This window comes from Lissotriton helveticus, chromosome 9, assembly GCF_964261635.1.
Source record: "Lissotriton helveticus chromosome 9, aLisHel1.1, whole genome shotgun sequence".
In the NCBI taxonomy this organism is placed as follows: Eukaryota; Metazoa; Chordata; class Amphibia; order Caudata; family Salamandridae; genus Lissotriton; species Lissotriton helveticus.
This window is the reverse complement of record NC_136070.1, coordinates 74813894-74834306: the sequence shown is the minus strand read 5'-3', so window position 1 is coordinate 74834306 and position 20413 is coordinate 74813894. Positions and strand designations below refer to the sequence as shown.

Sequence of the window (20413 nt, the reverse complement as noted above, 5' to 3'; positions counted from 1 at the left end):
ATATATACAGACGGATCAGCACAACTCGCAGTGGGGGGTAAACAAGCCTACAGTGCTGCGTGCGCGATTGTTAAAGGTCGCTGGCATGAAGGGAAATTTAAACCAACCCTCACTAAAACACAATCTCTAGGAGATTGTACAGCTCAGCGAGCTGAACTACTGGCATTCAAGATGGCGCTTGAAAATACCGATCGCGAATTCCCGACACTTATAGTGTCCGATTCATATTACTGCGTCAAATCATACAACAAGGATTTGCAGACATGGATTCAAAACGGTTACAAAGATGACACAGATGCAACAATAAAGCAGAAACTGCTTTCGGAACAAATAGCTCTTTTACAAAAAGAACTACCAAAGACTCACGTGACACACTCACTGAGTCATCAGCGTGATGGCGTTCACGTTGCAGGGAATTCATTGGCTGAGACAGCCATAGCGGCAGCCACTAAATCGGCTTCCGTAGTTCGAAAAAAGCGTACAGCAAAGTATATTGACGGTGAAACAGTGCTGGCGGTGAAAACGTCATCAACAGGCGACTGCTCAGCGCTACCGATCAACTATCCACTCAATTACACATACATAATCGATGCAAACTCCGTCCCTTTTGCTCGAATCCCTGGAGTGGGGGATAGAGTGATTCCAAACATGGACAGGAGGACCTTGTTAATTGCAGACGCACATATGGGCGAGGGTCTTGGACACCTCAAAATAAAAGATTCTCTGGAAGAATTACAATCAAGGTACTGGTGGCCAGGCATGAGCCTGCAGCATCACAATTTTGTAAAAAAATGCCAGGACTGCAACAGAGATCGCAGTGGTGAGAGAAACGGTATACTACCGTGGGGTCTCACTCCAGAAAGAATCAACCGTAAAAAGCAAAGCGTCCGATTAACATATACAGGCTAGTTTCCACTTATAATGTAGATCCTCAGCACTCGGCTGACGTCTGGACTGTTATACAAAGATTAGCGAGTCTAAATGGCATATACGCTAAGCGCATGCTACGTTTGACCATTGTTTTCACTCTAGCCCTCCAGCCTGAGGGGAAACATCGCCAAATGGGCATAGCCCAGCGGGAATCTTCTCACTTCCTTCCTGAGGGATACGGGATGGTGTAAAGAAAAAACCAAGGCATAAAGCAATCTATAACGGAAAGGATATTAGGTTGGGGAGCTGGATGGGTCAAACATCTAATAAGTGTCCAATGTAGTCTAAATAACTTGCCAAGAAATTCTCTGAAGGGATTCAGTCCGTACGAATTATTATTTGGAACTAGGATGTTAATCTCTGACCTTGATAGTCAGACTTCAGTGGTGAAGGAAAAAAGCTTTGATATCAAAGACCGTTTGGCTATTTTACAGGACTTAAACGAAACAAGAAAAGACCTGAGCAACATAAAGTTGAAACAACAGCCAACAACCACTGAAGAACCACCACCTGTCCCAGCAAGACCTGTCTGGATTCCAAAAGTCGGGGATCTAGTCAGAGAAAAGATCGCGGTAGAGAAGGAATTTGGGCCTTCTTGCAGAAAAGCAGTTCCTGTCTTGTCTGTCAACGGGACAAGATCAGTTGTATTACCGCCGCTTGCTGGTAAAAAGGAGAACCGAGTTGTATCCATCGACCTGGTAAAACCACAATCATGTGGCCGATAACAAATAGTAGGCCAAGTGGACTCCCAATAAGTAGCAGAACACCAAGGTTTGCTACCAGTACAGAGGTCCTAACAAAGAGGCTCATCACATTCGAAACGCCTACAGAAGAACAACAAGGACTATGCAACAATGCAATGGAACTTAGACCTCTGAAAACCCAAATAAAAACATTTAGCAGAGACACACCAATCTATAATGAAGTACCAAATGATAATGCAAGAAACAGTAATCCTGAAGCAATTGGAACAATTGACAGAACTGCATCCGGCTACTTCATAAACTTCGATGATTCCTCTGAAGGCTTCAGTGAATCAAAAACACAGCCATCAACAAAAACCTTTAAAGCTAAAGCTAAAGAACTTTTGAAACAACTGAAAGAAACATATCCGATTTCTCCATGGATCGAATTTTGGGTGGGTTTTGGTGCATTTATCCTCATACTTTGGCTCATCATGGTACTAACTTTGGGACGCTTCATTGAGGGAAAATATGCTAAAATGGACAAAGTCAGAAAATCAACTTGATCCTCAAACCACACACATCTTCACACGTCGAGAAAAGAGAACTTTCTTCAGTCAACTTCACAGCCAATCCTATACCGGGTGGGGTAGCATGGGACAACACTGACTACGAAATTTATGGTCCGGTTGAAATCCTGAAATATCCACACCAAATTAAGATCTCATTGAGTGACTTTGTAAAACCAAGCTCATTTGCTGATGATTGGGACTTCGAAAGCATTAATAATATGATGTCTGACTTAGTAATGTCTGCTAAATTTACCAAACATGATTATTTGCAGGGTTCTACAAATTATGATAGTATGTACTGTTATAACCACTATGGCAACCATTTTATACATAGATCTGCACAACCTAGAAATGTTTTAAATTATAATCAATGGGAACATTGTGCAACCCCTCCAAAAGGAAGCTCAAGAACCTTTTATGACAAATATTCATACTTTTCAGGTTTTAACACAAGTAATGCTGAAACATTTTATTTCAAATTGTCAAATAAGACAGGGACAAAGACCATGATAACAAACACGAAATTGATATATTCAGACTCATTCTTTGAACAAATGAATACTTTTGGTTTTGATTATTGGGACAAAAATGTTGAATTGAAAAGTGTTTGGGGTACGAAAGAATGGCAAGTACAAGGTATAGAATCTTTGTTTAGAGCCTGCATGATCCCAGAACAAATTATATTTTTAAATGACACTGTCCAACAAACTACCTGTCTTGGCCTAGCCAAAATCAAAGACTTAAATAAACCGTCTATTCCAAAACCAACAATGTACAGCAATAGCTCTATAGATGAAGAGATAGACGTAAACTATGTATTAAACCAAAACAGAACACATCCTGAATGGAAACAGTGGTTGATCTGGCCCACAGATACTAATAACTGTCAAGACAGATTCCTGAACAAAACACAGGGGTTCAAAATGACCAGGCCAGACCCTAGATATCCTCAAAGACATCACCCAGGGATAATAACCACCTACAGTGTGGGCAAATTATGCCTTCAATGGCTACAAACTTCCACACTGGCAGAAATTAAGCAACACCTAACTTTACTTACTGATGGTGCTGACTTGCGTGATTTCATTATGGGACCACGCAAACAGCGTCAAAAACGTTTCATAGCAGCCTCTGTATATGCAGCATACAATGAGGCCTGGAAGGTTACTCAAATTGAAACAGCAGAGAGTATACGGGAAATTGACCGTATTAATTTGGAAAAATCACTTTCTGTAGTGGACAATGGGTTAATGACTCTGTCCTCCAGAATTTTTTCTTTGGACAGCATTGTGTCTTCAGCAATCGACATATTATCGCAGGACTTACTGTTGCTACAACACGGTCAGTCTCAATTGCGTTCTATTGTACAGCTTGGCTGGACGTTACAAAATCTGCGTTCAGGCTATGTGCCTTGGCGTTTAATCAACACAACGTCACTATTCCATATCTTTAACCTTACTGATAGACAAATCAGTATGGCACAAAAGGGTGCTGATTATACAATCCTGAGCATTGAGAAACTCGAAAGATTACCAGTGACAATGTCAGAACGACCTGTCAGTGAATGGATAATACATGGGATAATTAATATTCCAATTTCAACCTTCAGGTTTCAATACTGCCAAAAATATATACAGGCTGGCATGTACGAAAAATTGGGAAAAGGGTACATTAAAACAACATGGAACCTGCCCTATTCACATGCATGTGTCAGTAATAAAGGACAGAAAGTGTTTCTTAGTGGCAATAATTGTGCAATGTCACTAAGCGGTACACTTCTGTGTAACGGAATTAGTTTGCATGGAGCCTGTGAAGGGAACTCAAATAACCTTTCATGTCACCAGCAAGGCGCACCTGCAACAGAGATAGAACCATTCTTTCAAAGACTCTATAATGGGAGTTACATTCTAATTGTAGATCGCAGATGTTGTAGTCTTATGCCCGGGACTCCTTATCTCGTAACTACGACTGCGAAGGTCAAGTGCTGTGGACACTCATTGTTCCCCAGCTCCTTTCCAGACAGGGAGGCAAGGGCATGGCCCAACTTGAAAATTACTTCTATTCGAATATATACTTTAAGCAGAATGAAAACAGTGCTTCTTCAGACGCCTACTAGGCTCACGTCATCAAAAGAAACATATGATCTCCAAGTCGCAAGGACGACTGCAGAGATACACTCCTTATTATCAACTAATTCCCCCATACATTTTGCAGAAATCCTGAATGAAATCTTAAATATTTCTGATACCAGTGGAGTCTCAAAGGTATTTAAGACAGTATTTTCGATGGCATTAACACCATTCAAAGCCATACTGGGTATTTTTCCAGATTTCATCCATTCGATTTTTGGCGGACTTCCCCTCATTTTTGGACTGATTGCAGGAATCCTATTCCTAGTCCTTATATTTCGTTATGGCAAACCATGTCACAGACAGAACACCTGCGACAAGGGAAGAAACAATCCTAGCCATTGGATACCGGGACCGGATATCAAAAATCCTGGGACTATCCCGGCTTAGAGACCTGAACATGACTTGGTTTCTATCATTTCGACCAATGTGGCAACAATGTGTTTTACCTGTATTAAGGTGCCTGCTATGCGGAGAAGAATGCGTGTTAGACACCTGTCTGACGCTACAATCGGATGCGCCAATGGATGCAGAAACATTGTTGAGCCCAATCAAGGTTCACGCTTTGTGCTGCCCTCAAAGGCTACCAATCCTGATGACGACATTCGTGGAAGCTTCACCACTACGATTGAGGGGTAGTGAAGTTCAAGATGAAAGCAGCATCGATCAGGTACGACCTTCTGTCAGCAATCCAAATCAGAACGTCAATGGAGACAATCATGCGCACGAATGCATGGTTACACCTATTTCCGAGTTAGTGGAACTATCCCAGGAAGCTGTTGACAGCTTTTTCGAAAGCCTAAATGATATGATGTTCTCACCAGAGCAGAAATAGAGACTTTTGAGCAAGCTCGCACACGGCGTTCCCTGAATTTGGCCTTCAACTTTAATAATAGAATCACATGAACAATTTTCCCTCCAGTTCACGGACAGCAATTTTTTCAGCAAGCCCCAAAATATTTTTGCATATTTTTCGGGACACTTATCTTCTGCTTAAAGTAAGAACTATTCTTAGAGAACTAAAATTTCTAATTTTAGATAGCTTATAGACATTAGCTGCCCGCTGGTATGTTCATAAATATTTTATTCTGTGATGGAATGGTCTCAAACCTTTTTTCTGTATTAAGAGCCATTTCATGTGTAATTCTCATATACCAAATAGCAATAATGTATACAAATGCGTGATTACTTTAGCATTAATTCACAGCTTGAGTGCATACAGTACATGTAACTGTTTTTTTTTCCGTATATTTGATAATTTCAAAATGCATTTATGTATTTTGGGGAGGTAAGGTATACACAATACTCTATAGTATGTTTTACTATGCATAGATTAGTAAATATGTCCATAGTTGGCGTGGAGTGGGTGTGATGTATTCCTATAGGTTCTGAATCGATCCCCCTATTCCTGACCCTATTCTGGTTAACAAACTAACAAGTTAACTAGCAGTCAGCCCATGAGGCAGAAAACCCCCATGATGCAGGAACCGTTATCTGATAAAGCCACACTACGGCACAGGAACGTGTTATCTGATTAGGTCATAACGCTTGCAATCTAATTAGACAAGCGATATTCCTCCAGCCCCTGATAAGGCATACGGAGTTCTCAAAACAAATCAAACCTATGTCAACCTGGAAAAACCCTGCGGCCATTGTTTTGATTTCACCGAGAACTTCAGCAAAAGAATGTGCTAACGACCTGGTCGTATGACATCCTTATTGACGTATCTATGTCCATCCTTACGTCAATCTCGGCACCTTAAAGGTATAAATATTACCGATATTGCCCTATGCAAACACACGCGGTGGTGACGAGACGGAGCAGCCATACTTGCCGAAGCCCAGAGCAGAGCAGACCCCGCTGGCGCAGCCCCGCCTTCCTGACGCGCTGAGAACGAGACGCGCTGCTTTCTCCTGCCGAGAAATCCAGCACCGGCGTTTCTGGGTAGCCCTCGCAGGCAGCCTGGAATATCGAGAACAGAGACGAGAGATACCATCCCTCATCCATCCTAGATTCCAGGTACAGAACTGAATAACCCCTCGCAGAGAATTCTTTAGTCAGTCACTTGGCAAAAACAAACTTAACTTAAACTGTGACTTTCTATTCCCGCCCACGTATTAGGCTTAGGTCAGGTACACGGGGTAGGCGTATTTAGAAGCACCAGTTGAGTACGTTTAGTCAAATGTATATGTGTATAAATATATTTTATTCATTTTAAAACATCTTATGGCTTAGAAACCATATCAATGTTTTTACAGTATTATTTTATACTTCTGCTTTTAATGTATGCACTTTACTTAGCTATAAGTATTGCAATAATATCGATCCATTTCTCTTGTATGAGAAAAGAGACTGATCAATAAATAACACCTTTTATTGAACACGCCCGTCTCTTCCTTTTCTCTACAATCTGATGAGACTAAGAATGCACGTACTGACTGAGTAAAATAAATTGCCTTTTGTTCACACGACTCTCGAGATACACTCTTGATTAGGGGAGAGCAAAGTTGTCATGTTCTATGGTTGTCAGAAACTAAATCCCTTCTTGTCTAATCAGGGAAGTTAATTCCGTCCTGAACATTCGAGAAAGTTTCTAGTGAACTCTGAGCTAGCTGGCAAACCCAAAACTTAAGTCTAATATCGACAGTAGTAGACCTAGTTAACGTCTGGTCTAGGCCTATACTATTGAAGGTATTATTCCAATGCGCAGAGCCTATTGGGATAATAGGAACTACACTACAGAATAAATCCCTTTGCTATTTAATAAAGCTAAATGACTTTTTCCAAATCGCAGTTTGGAGAGGGCATGAAATGGACACATTCTCACATTTTTTATTTGCAATGTGATGTATCAATGGTTTGCAATCACAGATATGGTCACAGTTGTGATTGCAAACTGTTGATAAGTTGCCAACCCCTAAAAGGACATAGTAACTAATTTGCAAAGACAAATCTGCCCCTGTTGAGCAGCTTTATCTTTGGTCATTGTCTTGGGTGGACTCTGGGGTAGTACGTCCACAGTCTGCTCCCCTTCAAGTCTTCCCAAACAGGAAACTATCATGTATAAAGTAACACTTGTACCTTTAAGGAACGCAGGCTTAAAAAAAGATATATTAATTATTGTTTGGGACTGCAGATGCAGGCATGGAGGGCTACAATCCCTTGCATGCCATCATTGTTGCATTAATAGCCAGTCAAAGGGAATTACTAATAGTGACCTGTCTATTTAATATTTATTAGGCCGGTCATTCTGGGAATCCTTGGAAATTAGCTTTTTGCGATGTGACTTATTAATATGGTGGTTTCATTAGTAAATTCTAGACACATTGCAGAAAGTCAGTATGCAGTTCCGTTGGTGGAAGCTTTCCGTTCCTAACCACAGTGTTTAGAATATTTATTTGGTTTCGTGAATTAGTGAATGGCCGTTTGCAGTCACTCTGAGAGCAATGGATGAGCTTGAGAAACCAGCACCCCTTTGGTTGAGACTGTCCATTAAGAGAATGTTCTCTTTGAGTAGCTCCCAAGATGTCAATATCTGTAAGAAGAGATATGATTTGTTTAAGACTGGTTTTTGGGGGGGTTAGTCTTGGACACATCTGGAGCTTTCAGAGAGAGATATTTATATCGGGTTTGCTTGTTTGACCATTGTACACGAGCAAATTGCAAGTTAATAAAGGTCCTACAGCAATCACAGAGGGATAAGGAGGAGGTTAAAAAAACTCAGATTTAATTATTAGCAGGCAATAAGATGGAGAAGAAATGAATTGCAAGAAGAGGCATGAGTCAGACTGGGACAGGCTGCGGCCATTAAAGATCGCCTATTTTTCTGGAATGTAATTCATTCCCAATTTCTTAAAGACAGCACAGATCCGAGAGTAGAGGCTGCGGTCTCCGCATTTGACTGGATTAGCCATATCCTTTAGCCATCTCCTTTTTCCCACTACATAAATGGGGATGACAGGAAGCTGCAAGAAATAGCTGCTGATGCGCCTAGAGTAGGTCCCTGTCCCACCTCTGAGCCAATCTATGCCAATGATGGAGTCCTGATATCCAGAACTGCGAACAGTTGCAACAACGAATCAATGGTTTTGTTACATTTATGGCGCATAAAGAGTTTAAACAAAACTTGGCTAAAACCTTTGTCATGGTGTAGTGAAGAATAATGTCCACTATGTGAGGGGCCATAAATTGGAAGACGTTCACAGCTTTTCCCATCCAGGTGTACTCTTCTCAAAATCTGGGTCCTGATGCCCCATATAGATTTAGCAAGGCTTAAATTCGAGAGGACATTAGAGGCTCTCTTTAGATTTGCCTCCAGAATTGGAAACAAACCAATACGTGAGATGCTGCAGCTGTATAGAAGCAAATGCATCCCCGTGGCAACATAGGGGGCAACCCTCTGGGGTATGGTGGGGCACTATCCGTGCAAAAAGAGGAAAACTCTTTCTTGTGTGGACTCCCTGCAGTTCTTGTACAATTCCAGCCTATATTACCTTTAGTGAACTGGACACAACTTTCCTTGATGATACAGTAGATCACAGAAGGGTGGTATAGCATCCATAGTAAAGCTGGAACAAAATTCTCTAGGGATATATAATTAACGATTGTCTTGCCCTTCACGATTACGACAAGATACAATGGCTGACTCATGTGAGCCGGTTACTTAAGGAAGTCAATATAATAGTCTCTATTGAAAGCCCTGCTAGCGTCCTGCAGTATAGCAAAGGAGAACTCAAAATTGTTTTTTGCCAGCAAACAAGATGTATAGAGAGAAAATAATGAGATGGAAAAGCCAACTGTATCTAGATATTTGGAAGGACCTGTACCTCAAGGTCTGCAGGGGTACCTAGTCAAGGTAACTGATGTACAGAAGATATTTATCTTACTTGATTACGAGTTGGTATCTTGCATCACCTAGTTGCAATCCAGAAAAAGACACATGGACCACAAATCTACTAAAGTGTACGTGTGAAGGGAAAGCCACACAATCCATAATAATTTGTTACTCTTGTAAATGTAATGCTGATATTAGAAAGCGCTTTTTATGCCCCTTTTTTACCAAAGAGATTTTTACCACACCAGGAAGCTTTTAACCACTTATGTAAGCTTGAGATCGATACTAATTCCCATGCCATTTCTACTTTTATTACATGTGCTATTATTAAAAGGAAGTCACTTTTTATGTTTGTAAACAAAGAACCAACGGCGGACTCCAAATGCCGCACTTTCCTCAGTGTGATCCCCAAGTCATACTTTATGTTTATGTTGATAATCGGTGTGCACAATGAGCTCCTGCACCCGCCGTTGTGGGATGCCACCTGCCAGGCAGGAAAACAGAACTGTACGAACAATGGAACGGTGCACTCCCAAGTCAGTAATGCGTCAATAAAGAAGCTTGATCAGTATCTTCGTTGCATCAATCTTTATTTTTAACAATCCATACGGTTTGTAAAACACATCAGCCAACGCATTTCATTCAAGAATTGAACTTCGTCGGGGCAAAATGGTGGAAAGTTATGTAAGCGAAAAGTGCTTGAGGCGCAGAGGCAAAGGGATTCCCTCATTTGCATGGGGCTACGCACCAATGCAAATGAAGGAACACCCCCTTCAGAAAGCGCTGCCTCTGAATGGACGCCCACGCGTTTAGTATTACAGAAGAGGACGGACAAGTGTCTGCAACCCCTTCTGTAATACCACAGTGCCCCGGGGGGGCGTGCAAAGCGGGTGCAAACGCCTATTGCGCCCCGGGGCACTTTGTGTAATATGGCCCCAGAAGCCTTGCTTCTCATTCATGTGTTAGCTTCGCACCATAAAATGGACCTGCTCTCCAAGTTGTTCAACGATTAAAGGTTATTTGGGACTTTTGATTTGGGTTAGTTCAATGCATGTTCTGAAAAGTGGTGTCTGATTTACCTACAAGAGTATGCTATTGTATGCCATTTATGCATTTATAGATGTATAGCTGTTGCAAGCTGACAGTGCTGGTCACAACAACCAGACCTTTGGCTGTTGGAATGAGCCGGAGTTTGAGTATCTTCAAATTGTTGCTGCCAGCTTGATCACATCCAGGCTTCTGTTGCAGCAAATCAAATATCTATGTTGTGAGAGTGGGTAGAACATGTTAATAACTCTTGCATTTCATCTGTGTAGGAGTAGTAGAAAATGCTATAGGTGTGTTTTTCTCATTACCAGTTGTTTCGGTAAATTGAAGAGAAGGGTACACACAAGCGAGTCCTCTGAGACTACGTTTGGCCTTTAAGTTGTGTTGGTGAGCAAGTTGTGGAAGTTCTGGTTCAGAGAGTGGTTGAACAAGATTTAAGCAAATAAAGTGAGCGCAGTGCTGGAGAGGACTTACGGAGTGATCCCAAGTCAAAACAGCGTTGAGGTGTGGAGTAGCAGAAGGCTGATAACATCCCTCCAATACGTTCCACTAGACGTAAAGCATCCCGTGTCCCTGGCAGAAGTTGCACTGCAGATAATAAAAGTTTTGACAAAAGTAGGTGTTCGTCTATCATAATGTTATTCAGGATTGTTAGTAGCATGGGGGTAGCATTAAGGGATTATCTGATTATGTCTAGATGAGTTTTCCTAAAGAAAGGGGAATGGATGTCTGAGGCTAAGTGACACTGCCACTTTGATATGACTTGTTGATGAAGTCTTTGGTCATTTAGCAAGTTGCTGGGCATTTTACGCTTGACAGTTGGTGTCACTGAGCTCTGAGAATAGTTTCATTACATGTGTTGTAGATCTTTTTATTTGTTGCATAGAAATCAGTTTGGCTAGTTTAGACTGAGCACTAGGCTCTTTCTTAGGTCAGAAGCAGGTTCTTATGAATGTTCTTTTTTTTCTTGCATGGTTGATGTAAACTTTGATGTTGTCCGTGGTGCATGAAAAGCTAACTTGTTTGCTCATTTTTTCTGTGAAGATAGTTATTTGGTTAGTAATTCTCTGAGTATAATTTCCTCAATACTGACTCGGCATTTCTGCTTTTTTAACTGCAGTTGTACTATTCAAGCATTGTGAAAAAAAGTGAAGGGTTCTGTTTTGTAAGGCATGTTCATTTGAATGAGAAGAGGACCTCTTGTATTCTAGTTGTCCAAGGTCCGCAGTTATTTTTCAGTAGCCAATTTGGTGATAAAATATTTATGTTCCTTTGGTTCGTGTGATGGTGTGCTATGTTTTTAGCTCGTTGAGCCCAGAAGTAAGGTTTGAGGGCTGATTCTTATGGTTTTGTCACTATCAAGTTTTGGTCATGTAGAGTTAGTCTGTGTGTGTGTTTTTGTGTCTTTAGTCGGCTTCTATTATGGAGATTGAAAGTGTGGGTCATCTGCGGAGTAGGATGAAAGGCTGACACCACCAAGTAACAAATAGGGTCGGAGAGACTGACGTAGGTTGATGTGAGTACTAAGCCACAGGCAAGAAAAGGTGGTCTTTAGTTACCTGTAGTGTATGGGTAATTTTGCTTTCTTTTAGGTTGTTTGCAGCTGTATTCCCCACATCCTTTTTGTTCTTACTCTGACTCTCATGGTGGGGATTGCCTAGTAAGGATGTATTGATTTGAGGGTATAGTGGGCTTTTCATTTTTGATTATGACTTCTTTAAGTGGCTGAAATCAGTGGCTGAAAGCACATATGTTGTCAAGGGCTATTTAGTTTCCTTTTTAATCACAAACCTAAAGCTCACATAAAGACAGAAACCCCTATTTTAGCCATCTATAGAAGAGCTGGATAGTTGACTTGAAACATTTTCCATTGTTGTTGAAGCCCAGTACAAATCTTTGGTTCTGGAAATTTACAAAAGGCATGATTTGTTTAACTAGTATTTGAAAATGATTAATTATTTTGTTTATTTGCGTTTCAAGGATGCATCAGTCCTCAAAGATGAGTCTGTAGTCTTCTGTTTGATGCAAGCAATGAATTGCTTATGGCTTATTGTCACATCTATTGATAAACTGAGGTCTATCTCAATTTGACTCAAGCAAAATATTTTTTGATCAGTTTGAAATGGCTAGTGGCGATTTGGGATTTTTAAGTGTATTTGACTGTAGTCTTGAAAGTTCAACATTAAACATACTGGGTGCACAGTCTTCACAACCATCTTAGCTTTATCATAGTGACAATTTGCTTGCATTTTCAGATCCAAGTTGCTCCAACAGGCGTCGTCTTCAGCCATACCAGCCATGGATCCTACTACTCCCACCAAGCCGAGTTATGGTCGAGGGGCAACCGTTTCTTCAGACAGCCTTGTTACGTATGCAGAACCCAGCAAGGTCACCTTGAAAACTCAGCTGGAAGTCCTGGCTCAACTCTACTCAGCCTGCATCACAGGTAAGAAGAATGGATGTATTGCCTTTGTGACTTTACTCTGGGCCCAGGAATATCACTTGGGCTTCAGAATCAAAGCTAGTGGCAAGGGCTTTTATTTAGGCAACCAATTTGTTTCTGTGTTCACTTGGGATCACAAAAGGCAAATGACTTTGTTGCTTCTGACCTACCTTCTTCTGAATGCATTTTTCACATATTCGTGCCCCTGCGCACACCTTTGTTCATGTTTGAGTTCAGGAGCTTTCCCCGAGTGACCTTTGCTCCTGGATGAACAGGTATCTTACTAAAATATATGACCAATAACAACCTTTTTTCATCAGCACAGAAGAGACTCAAAGTCATTGGATTAAATGTTGATTTAGGAGTTGTGTGCACATATACATTTTTCTTTCTCAAATAGATCAACGATAAATTAACGCATTTAAAATCTCAATATACATATATCACCGACATTGCAAGCATGTATCAAACAAATCAATCAATTGTCCTCAAATTCACAAAGCCATTGAAAAGGGAAAAGAGAAGAAATTAAATAAACACAGTTTAACCCTTTAGAGAAGACAATGAAATGGTCCCAAGTGTCTCTTAATCTCTTCTGCCCATTTTTCCCTCTTACTTTCAGAATTGCATCTCCCATGTCAAATAATTGACAGAAAAGTGACCACAAATTATTCATGAAAGGCTGACTCCGTGATTTCCATTCTCGAACAATACAAACCCTAACAGTGAATATAAATATAAACAAGATCGATGTATATTGGTGGGGAACATTCTATTCTGTGCACATCAAGATGTTCTCTACGCTCAATGTGAGATCAACCTGCAACCTTTTAGATAAATAACAGATTTCAGACCAAAAGCTATGTAGCTTAGGTCAAGTAGCAAACATGCACAATATCTGCGTTATCGAGCAGGCACCCTGGACATGAAGCCAGTACCCCACTTTTCCATTTAAATATTTTATCTGGAGTGTAGTAAAGCAAATAAACTGTTTTGACATCCAGCGCCCCCACTCTGCAAGTCGTTGTTCCGACTTGCGGAGTAATGGTATGCGGAATCACAACGCGGTTGTTGTAACCAGCGGAATAAAGCCATAGATTCTAATCTAATTGCTCTTCTTGCCCTTTTATAGGGCCACATAAAATAGTCGGGCCTCTTACAAAAATAACGGACATAGGGACATATAAATGGGTAGAATGAAACAAGTAAAGGAAATTTGGGAAGTATTGTCATCTTAATAATATTGCAATCTCCCACTAAACTAATAGGAAGCCAGTGCCACTGGCGCAATAAGACCACAGTTTTTTGCAAGAGTTCATCATAATTTAAACAGATAATATCTTGTACCTGACTTCAGATAATTAACCACAATCTGGATTTTCCTCATCTTGAGTTTGTAGTGAGAAACTTTATCTTGTAGTGAGAAACCTTATCTTATTTCATCGCCTCAGCGTGTTTAACAGCTTAATCTACATCAGAAGAATAAATTACCACGTCCTCAGATTAGGCAGAGATCTTGATTGCAAGCCTATTAAGAATAATTGGCTGACATCCTCATTATTCTGTATACAAAAAAGATATAGCTACTACTCGGCAAACAATAACGGAGATATTAAAAAGTCCTGGCGGGTCCTACGCAGAATGTGGAAATAGTCAAAGCAACACCCGTTCACAAGAACTCTGGCAACAGAAACCTGTATAAAGTTGTTGTTGCCACCGGCAGAAGGTTGGGGCCAAAATCCATCTTTGGCATAACTGCCCACAGGAAAGTCTTGAAACTCTACTAAAAGCTTTCTCGGTGTCCAATAGTATCATACCAGCCCATATCCCCAAAACCTTAGCGGCATCAAATAGTGATTTTGCAGTGTTAAAGCATCTGATACTGTCTTGAGAGGGAATAAAACCTTGCTGTTGGGGACACAACAAGGTCTCAATTTTGGAAGCCTGGGAATTAGCCAATATTTTGGAAAAAACTTGGCATCTGCATTGAGGCGAGAAATGGTTCGAAATGATCCTTTCTCCTTCGACGGCTCCCCTTTTTTCCAATAGAACGCTATATTAACACAATTCCAAGTTGAGGGAATTCCTAGCTCATGATCCAGGTTTGTGATTAACTGACACAAGATATGGTCAAGAAAATCTACAAAGATTTTTTTAAAATTTGACAGGTATGCAATCCTCACCAGCCACTTTACCAACAGCTAGAGATATTGCTTACATAGCAACTTCTACAGAGATCATGTGTGTGGTCAAGTTGCTGTAGATGGCCTTGGCCAAATAAACCTTTATATCCTTATGCGAAGGGACTCCATTTTCTTCAGAGTATAGCCCTTGATAAAAATCTTTAATAGATTCCAATATGTCAGCCGGTTGAGATAAGTCAACCATTGCTATCCTTATAGTGGCAATGCTACAATTTTCCTTAATGTTATAAGCAAGCACCTGGCCAATTGTAGCCTCATGTTCATGCGCAACTCTCTTATGTCCTAAGAACAGCTGCCACCTTCTGAGTGTATGACAAATACGGCTCCTGTGTGCAACTAGCCGACTATATAGCTCCCCACTCCCTCATCATGAATATGGATTAGTCTGGCTTGCATTCTTTCAAGAGATCTGAATTCAGTTAATGCCTTTTCTCCATGTCCCATGCAGCTCTATTTCCATTGACTTTAAATTGAAAAGTGACACCCCTTATATATGCTTTCATAGAGTTCCAGACTATGAGACTATGTTAAGAGTGGCTGAGGTGATGTTAAAAAAAGAAAAGTCATTGATGGCAAGGACATACACCCTTTTTATTCCAAATATAACAGCAAAGAGTGCTCAAACGTCAATCGCCTTGCTTCTTACTTTGCATGATTACCTTTAACATCAAGCAACAGTGGATTATGAACGGAAATGATCTTTGGACAAGTGTCAATCCATGTTTTGGCCAGCAATTGACATGGAACCAGTACAAGATCTATACAAGAGTAATGTTTATGGAGCCTTGAATAGTAACTATAAACTAGATTGGTCCCTATGACAGCGCGTCAGACATCAGCAAAAGCATGTACCTGCAAGAGATTTTATATTGTATTCCTAACTTTAGACATCCGAGGGTATGCATGATGATTTGTGGAGTCAGTTTTCTAGTTTATTACACAGTTAAAATCTCGAACCACCAGCAGGAGCCAAGGCCAAGTGACCAACTTCATTGCTGAAATATCAAACATCTGGGGATCATCACTATTTGGTCCAGACCATATACAACACATATGGTATACGAAACATGTTCGAACGTCCAGAAATTTATTACCCGGCGACCCCTCTTTTTGCCCATGGTCTGAGCTACTTTAAGAGAGCTTAGCTCCTTATCCAAAATGGCAATGCCACGAGTCCTCTATCGCTGCACACAGTAACGGGTTCACATTTAAAAAAATCCCCATCTATTATAAAGCAACACGTCTTTGAATTTAAGGCAGGTTGAGTTTATGAAGTGTAAAAAATGCATCTAGGACAGAGCGACCTTGGCACAAATTCCGAATAGTGGGCAGTCTGTCCAATGTTGTGACCAGAAGGTAAATCTACATTTTGGTGGAGTGGTACCAGGGTCAGGAAGTGCAGAATTTCTGTTCACTCTAGACATTCTAGACAAAGGTGTGTGCAGCCTTGTGAGAAAGTGCTTCATTAGACCTGGTTAGCCCCCCACTTATTTGCCTGTAAAAGGATGTAGTTTCGTTTGAAAATGCACAGAGTCCCTGCCAACCAGGTCCCCTGTGCCAGAGCTCCTTCCCTAAAACTGTACCACGATTGACATAACTTCAACCCCCCGTAATCCCTAGTAAATGATACACCTGGTACCTACGGCATTGGGACTGAAGAGGGTTCCCTAGGGACCTCTCACCAAGGCTATGCAAACTGCCACTGCAGCCTGCACGCCTTGGTGCAGAGAAAAATGACAACTTCGACATGGCACACTGCCTGTGTGCCATGTCGAGCAGCACTGCCTAAGGTATAGGCAAGTCACCCCTGTAGCAGGCCTTGCAAGCCCTAAGGCAGGGTGCACTATATCTCGGGTGTGGGCATGCCTGCATGAGCAAATATGCCCCTACTATATTTAAGTCTATTCTCAATATTGTAAGTGCCAGGGAAGCGATATAGAGTACATGGGCTGGAAACTCAACAACTCGAGTACCAAACAACTCCTTTTAATAAACCCACACTAATGCGAGGGTTGGATTTATTAGAACATGTACCCTAAGAGAGTGAGGGCTCTCACCACATGTGTCCAGAAACATGACTGGTGGTGGCAGGCTGCCTAAAGCCAGTCAGAGACCACACCAGGGTTGGTAGGTTTTCAGGGGTCACCTCTGAGGTGCCCTAACTCAGAGGTGACCCCATAAAACCTACCAACCCTGGTGTGGTCTCTGACTGGCTTTAGGCAGCCTGCCAGAACCAGACATGTTTCTGGACCCATGGGGTGAGAGCCCTTACTCTCTGAGTCCAGAAACAAAGCCTATCCTGAGTAGAGGTGTCACACCTCCTCTCCCAGGCAGGCAGAGTGCTCGAAAGGGAAGCTTCAAAGGCCTTGCCGCCTCTGCAATACAACCCAAGCCTCTACTGTTATCAGCAGATTGCAGCCCTTGATTCAAACCGCCACATTTGGCAGACAACCAGTAGGAAAAGATGGTGGGACTTATCCTATCAGGGCTAGGACTATGCCCCTCCTTCAACAGGAGGGTGGAATGATATGGGGTGTAGACATCTTAGGTAAGCGGCCCTTAGGTCACCACCTGTCACTCCCCTAAATCTAGCATTTAGGTGGCACCCCAAGACACTGAAAGTTAGATTTCTGATGACCTAGGAAGCCCGGACACCAAGGGCCGCAGCAACAAGAAAGAAGGAGGACCAGTGACTGATTTGGTGGCAGCCCTGCCTGTCTGCTGCCTTTCGCCCCTGTTACAAAGGACGACTCGTCCTGCAGGACATGCGAACTCCAAAACCCTGGGAAGACTTCCTGCCTTAAATGAAGATCAGAAACTCCCATGGACAGCGGGCCTGTCGAGGAGAAACCATCTTTAAAGAACAAGAGCTGGAGGAGAGGATGTAGCCTTACGGCTAGAGTGGTCAACCTCAAAGCTGGGGAACCGGGTTCTATTCTCGGCAACGACGCTCAACATCCTGTGAATCTGGGTAAATCACTTAAACCCTCTGTGCCTAACAAAAATTAATGTGTCCATCTGTAACGAAGCCGGTGCTCATGTAAAGCGCTCTGATATCTTCAGGTCTAGTTTGCGCTATATAAAACTCCTAAAAATACATTGTTAAAAAAGAGCTCTGTCTTGAGGAACCGCAAAATCGCCCACCGGACCCACCCCTGCACCCCATGACCCTAGTACAAGTGGCCCACTGGTCCTGCATTGTTTCCCCAGCAATTCTGAGCAAGAGTCCATTGTTGCTTGATCCCTGCCGAATTCCACATCGACTCTTGCAGGCTCTGCACAATGCCCTCCTAACCGCGACCTACTGGTAAGCCTTTTCTGACATCTAAGGACACCCGTGCAACCGAAGCCCCTGGGCCTTCGGGAGCTCGACCAACAGTGTTGCTACATCTGTAAGCATCAGTACTTACCTGGGCCGCTGTTTTTATTTCTATGCCAGAGCCTGCAGCCTTTTTCCAAAACCGATGTTCCCCTCATTGATTTGCATTGTGCACCTGATGCTCTGCATCCAGCTGCCCTTGTGTTGCTGGGGGTGTAAGTCTGTTGCTGTCTTGTGGCCCCCCATGCTTACCTTACCCCCGGAGGCTGCGTTACTAAACAGTGTTACTTACCTGTAAGCAGTATCTCTTCTATTACCCCTTTCTCCTTTGGATAGCATTGCCGCCCCTGTGCCGCTGGAAGTGCAGAGTTGTTACCTACTTGAACCTTGCCTGGTGTTCATTCTTCATCCTGAAAACCAAGGCTGTAAGCCATAGAATTACCTGCAAAACTGCATTCTAGTTTTCCTCCCATAATTCAGTTTTTCAGTTCAGCATTGGTAAGTGTCCACTTTTTAAAGTGAAAAGTATTTTATCTACTGAAAAACATACTCGCCTTTTAAAATAAATCTTGAAATAAGTTTATTTTTCTAAAATTGGCATTTATCTCCTTTTTGAGTGGTGTGTCATTTAATAATCACTGTGTGTATAACCAATGTCTTATAGTCCTTTGTGTTAGGCCTAAGCCTACTTGTCCACGCTACCACAAATAGAGCATTTTGGGTTTCCATAGAAGCCCTGTACACTCCTGGGGGAATCTCTGGACTCTTTACACGATATAACCAATTATTGGTATAGCACATAAAGAGCAAGCTTCCTACAAGCCTTTTACTTTTTGGCACACACAATACCAAGGATGGATTTGCTGGTAGTAACCTGACTGGAGGTCTCTGCAGATCCTTGGTGCCTGAGATCTCTCCAGAGGAAGCCGGAAAAGTGCAAAAGATTTGCAACATGGCCTCCTTAAAGACCTCCATCTGTTGCGGTGTAGTCGATGACCTCAGACACTCTGGGCGCAACCAGATTAATTGCAGAGCTGGATCCTCAGCAAAGGATAGAGAGGTAGACTAAGAAGCACCCTGCTGTACTTGTGACTTCTGCGGAAGAGAGCTAGCTCCGAATCCGCAAGCAAAGACATGGAAAGAAAGGATCTGATGTGCACGCCCAAGGGCGGCACTTATATGCAGCTCCATATTCTCTTCCGGAGCTAAATGAAATCAGGGCTAAGCCGTACTCCGTCACCTACTGGCATGCAGGAGCCCAACTGTTTTAAATCTTCCTGACACAGTCTGGTGCCTGAGAATATTGTAACAGCAAGGAATCTGAAGTTTGAAGTGTCCGTCACAACTGCACAGTTACGGATTCCTTCCAAGATGAGCCCTTTGTACCCCACTGGACCCCCCAACCCTGAGGTCTCCCACTCCCATGTGACATGCCTTCTCTATTCGTTCTCCCTCTTCTGCAACCTCACTCCTTGTTTTGTAACCTCTGCAACACCTTTGTTTAAATTTCCACAGGATTCCCCTTATGCATGGTCCAGTCACATACCGTGTACACTCATTTCACATATTTAACCCTTGGTGTTCTCTCCCTTATTGCAGGAGGTTTTCTCGCCCACCTACAACACTTAGTGAACATCATTATTAAGTTTTCTCTTGCACAGCGTTTTGTTGCTTTATTGCTAGGTTTGTGCACACGCATAGACTCTGTTGATGTTGTACCTTCAGGGGGCTTGGTTGTCTAGGGTAAAATAGGAGAGGACCAATTTAAGAAGTAAGTGGCACAGAATACCTCCAGTGCCTCTGGAACATAGTTGTCGCGGTCATGGGTATAATGTTCCTTTTGTAGAGTCCCTAAGATGCAGAGAATGTTGCTTTCTCCTTCGCCCCAAGTGCTAAGCCAATGTGCCATTCACTTATGATCTGATTTAAGCACCTTAGTTTACAGTGCCCAATCCAACCCTTTGCTTGTCAGCTCAAGGAAGGGGTGGGCATCAGTCTTCCTTACTCTATTGAGAGCCCTATAGTCTTGCAGAAATGTAAGACCTTTGCTTGAGTATTAGTGTTGCTAGACTGTTCCATGAGCTAAAGAGGCACTGAGGACAGACCAGTGCTCAGTCACTCCTAGGGTCAGATATTGGCCTTCTCTGTCTTCAGGCGCTTATTGACTTTGTCTGCTGTTCTGTATGTCTTATTTTTAACACGCATACTGTTCCTGTCTGATCATTTATATTGTTTTTTATTGTTAAGTTAA

At 42.1% G+C, this 20413-nt stretch overlaps 1 protein-coding gene across 1 annotated transcript in view; it reads left to right on the top strand.

Moving 5' to 3' along the window:
- CDAN1 (codanin 1) overlaps positions 1-20413 on the top strand; it is a 205490-nt gene that overhangs the window by 62751 nt on the left and 122326 nt on the right. The window contains exon 4 of the mRNA XM_078659513.1: positions 12452-12642. Within this exon, the coding sequence (XP_078515639.1) occupies positions 12452-12642 (191 nt within the window). The remainder of the gene's footprint in view (positions 1-12451; positions 12643-20413) is intronic.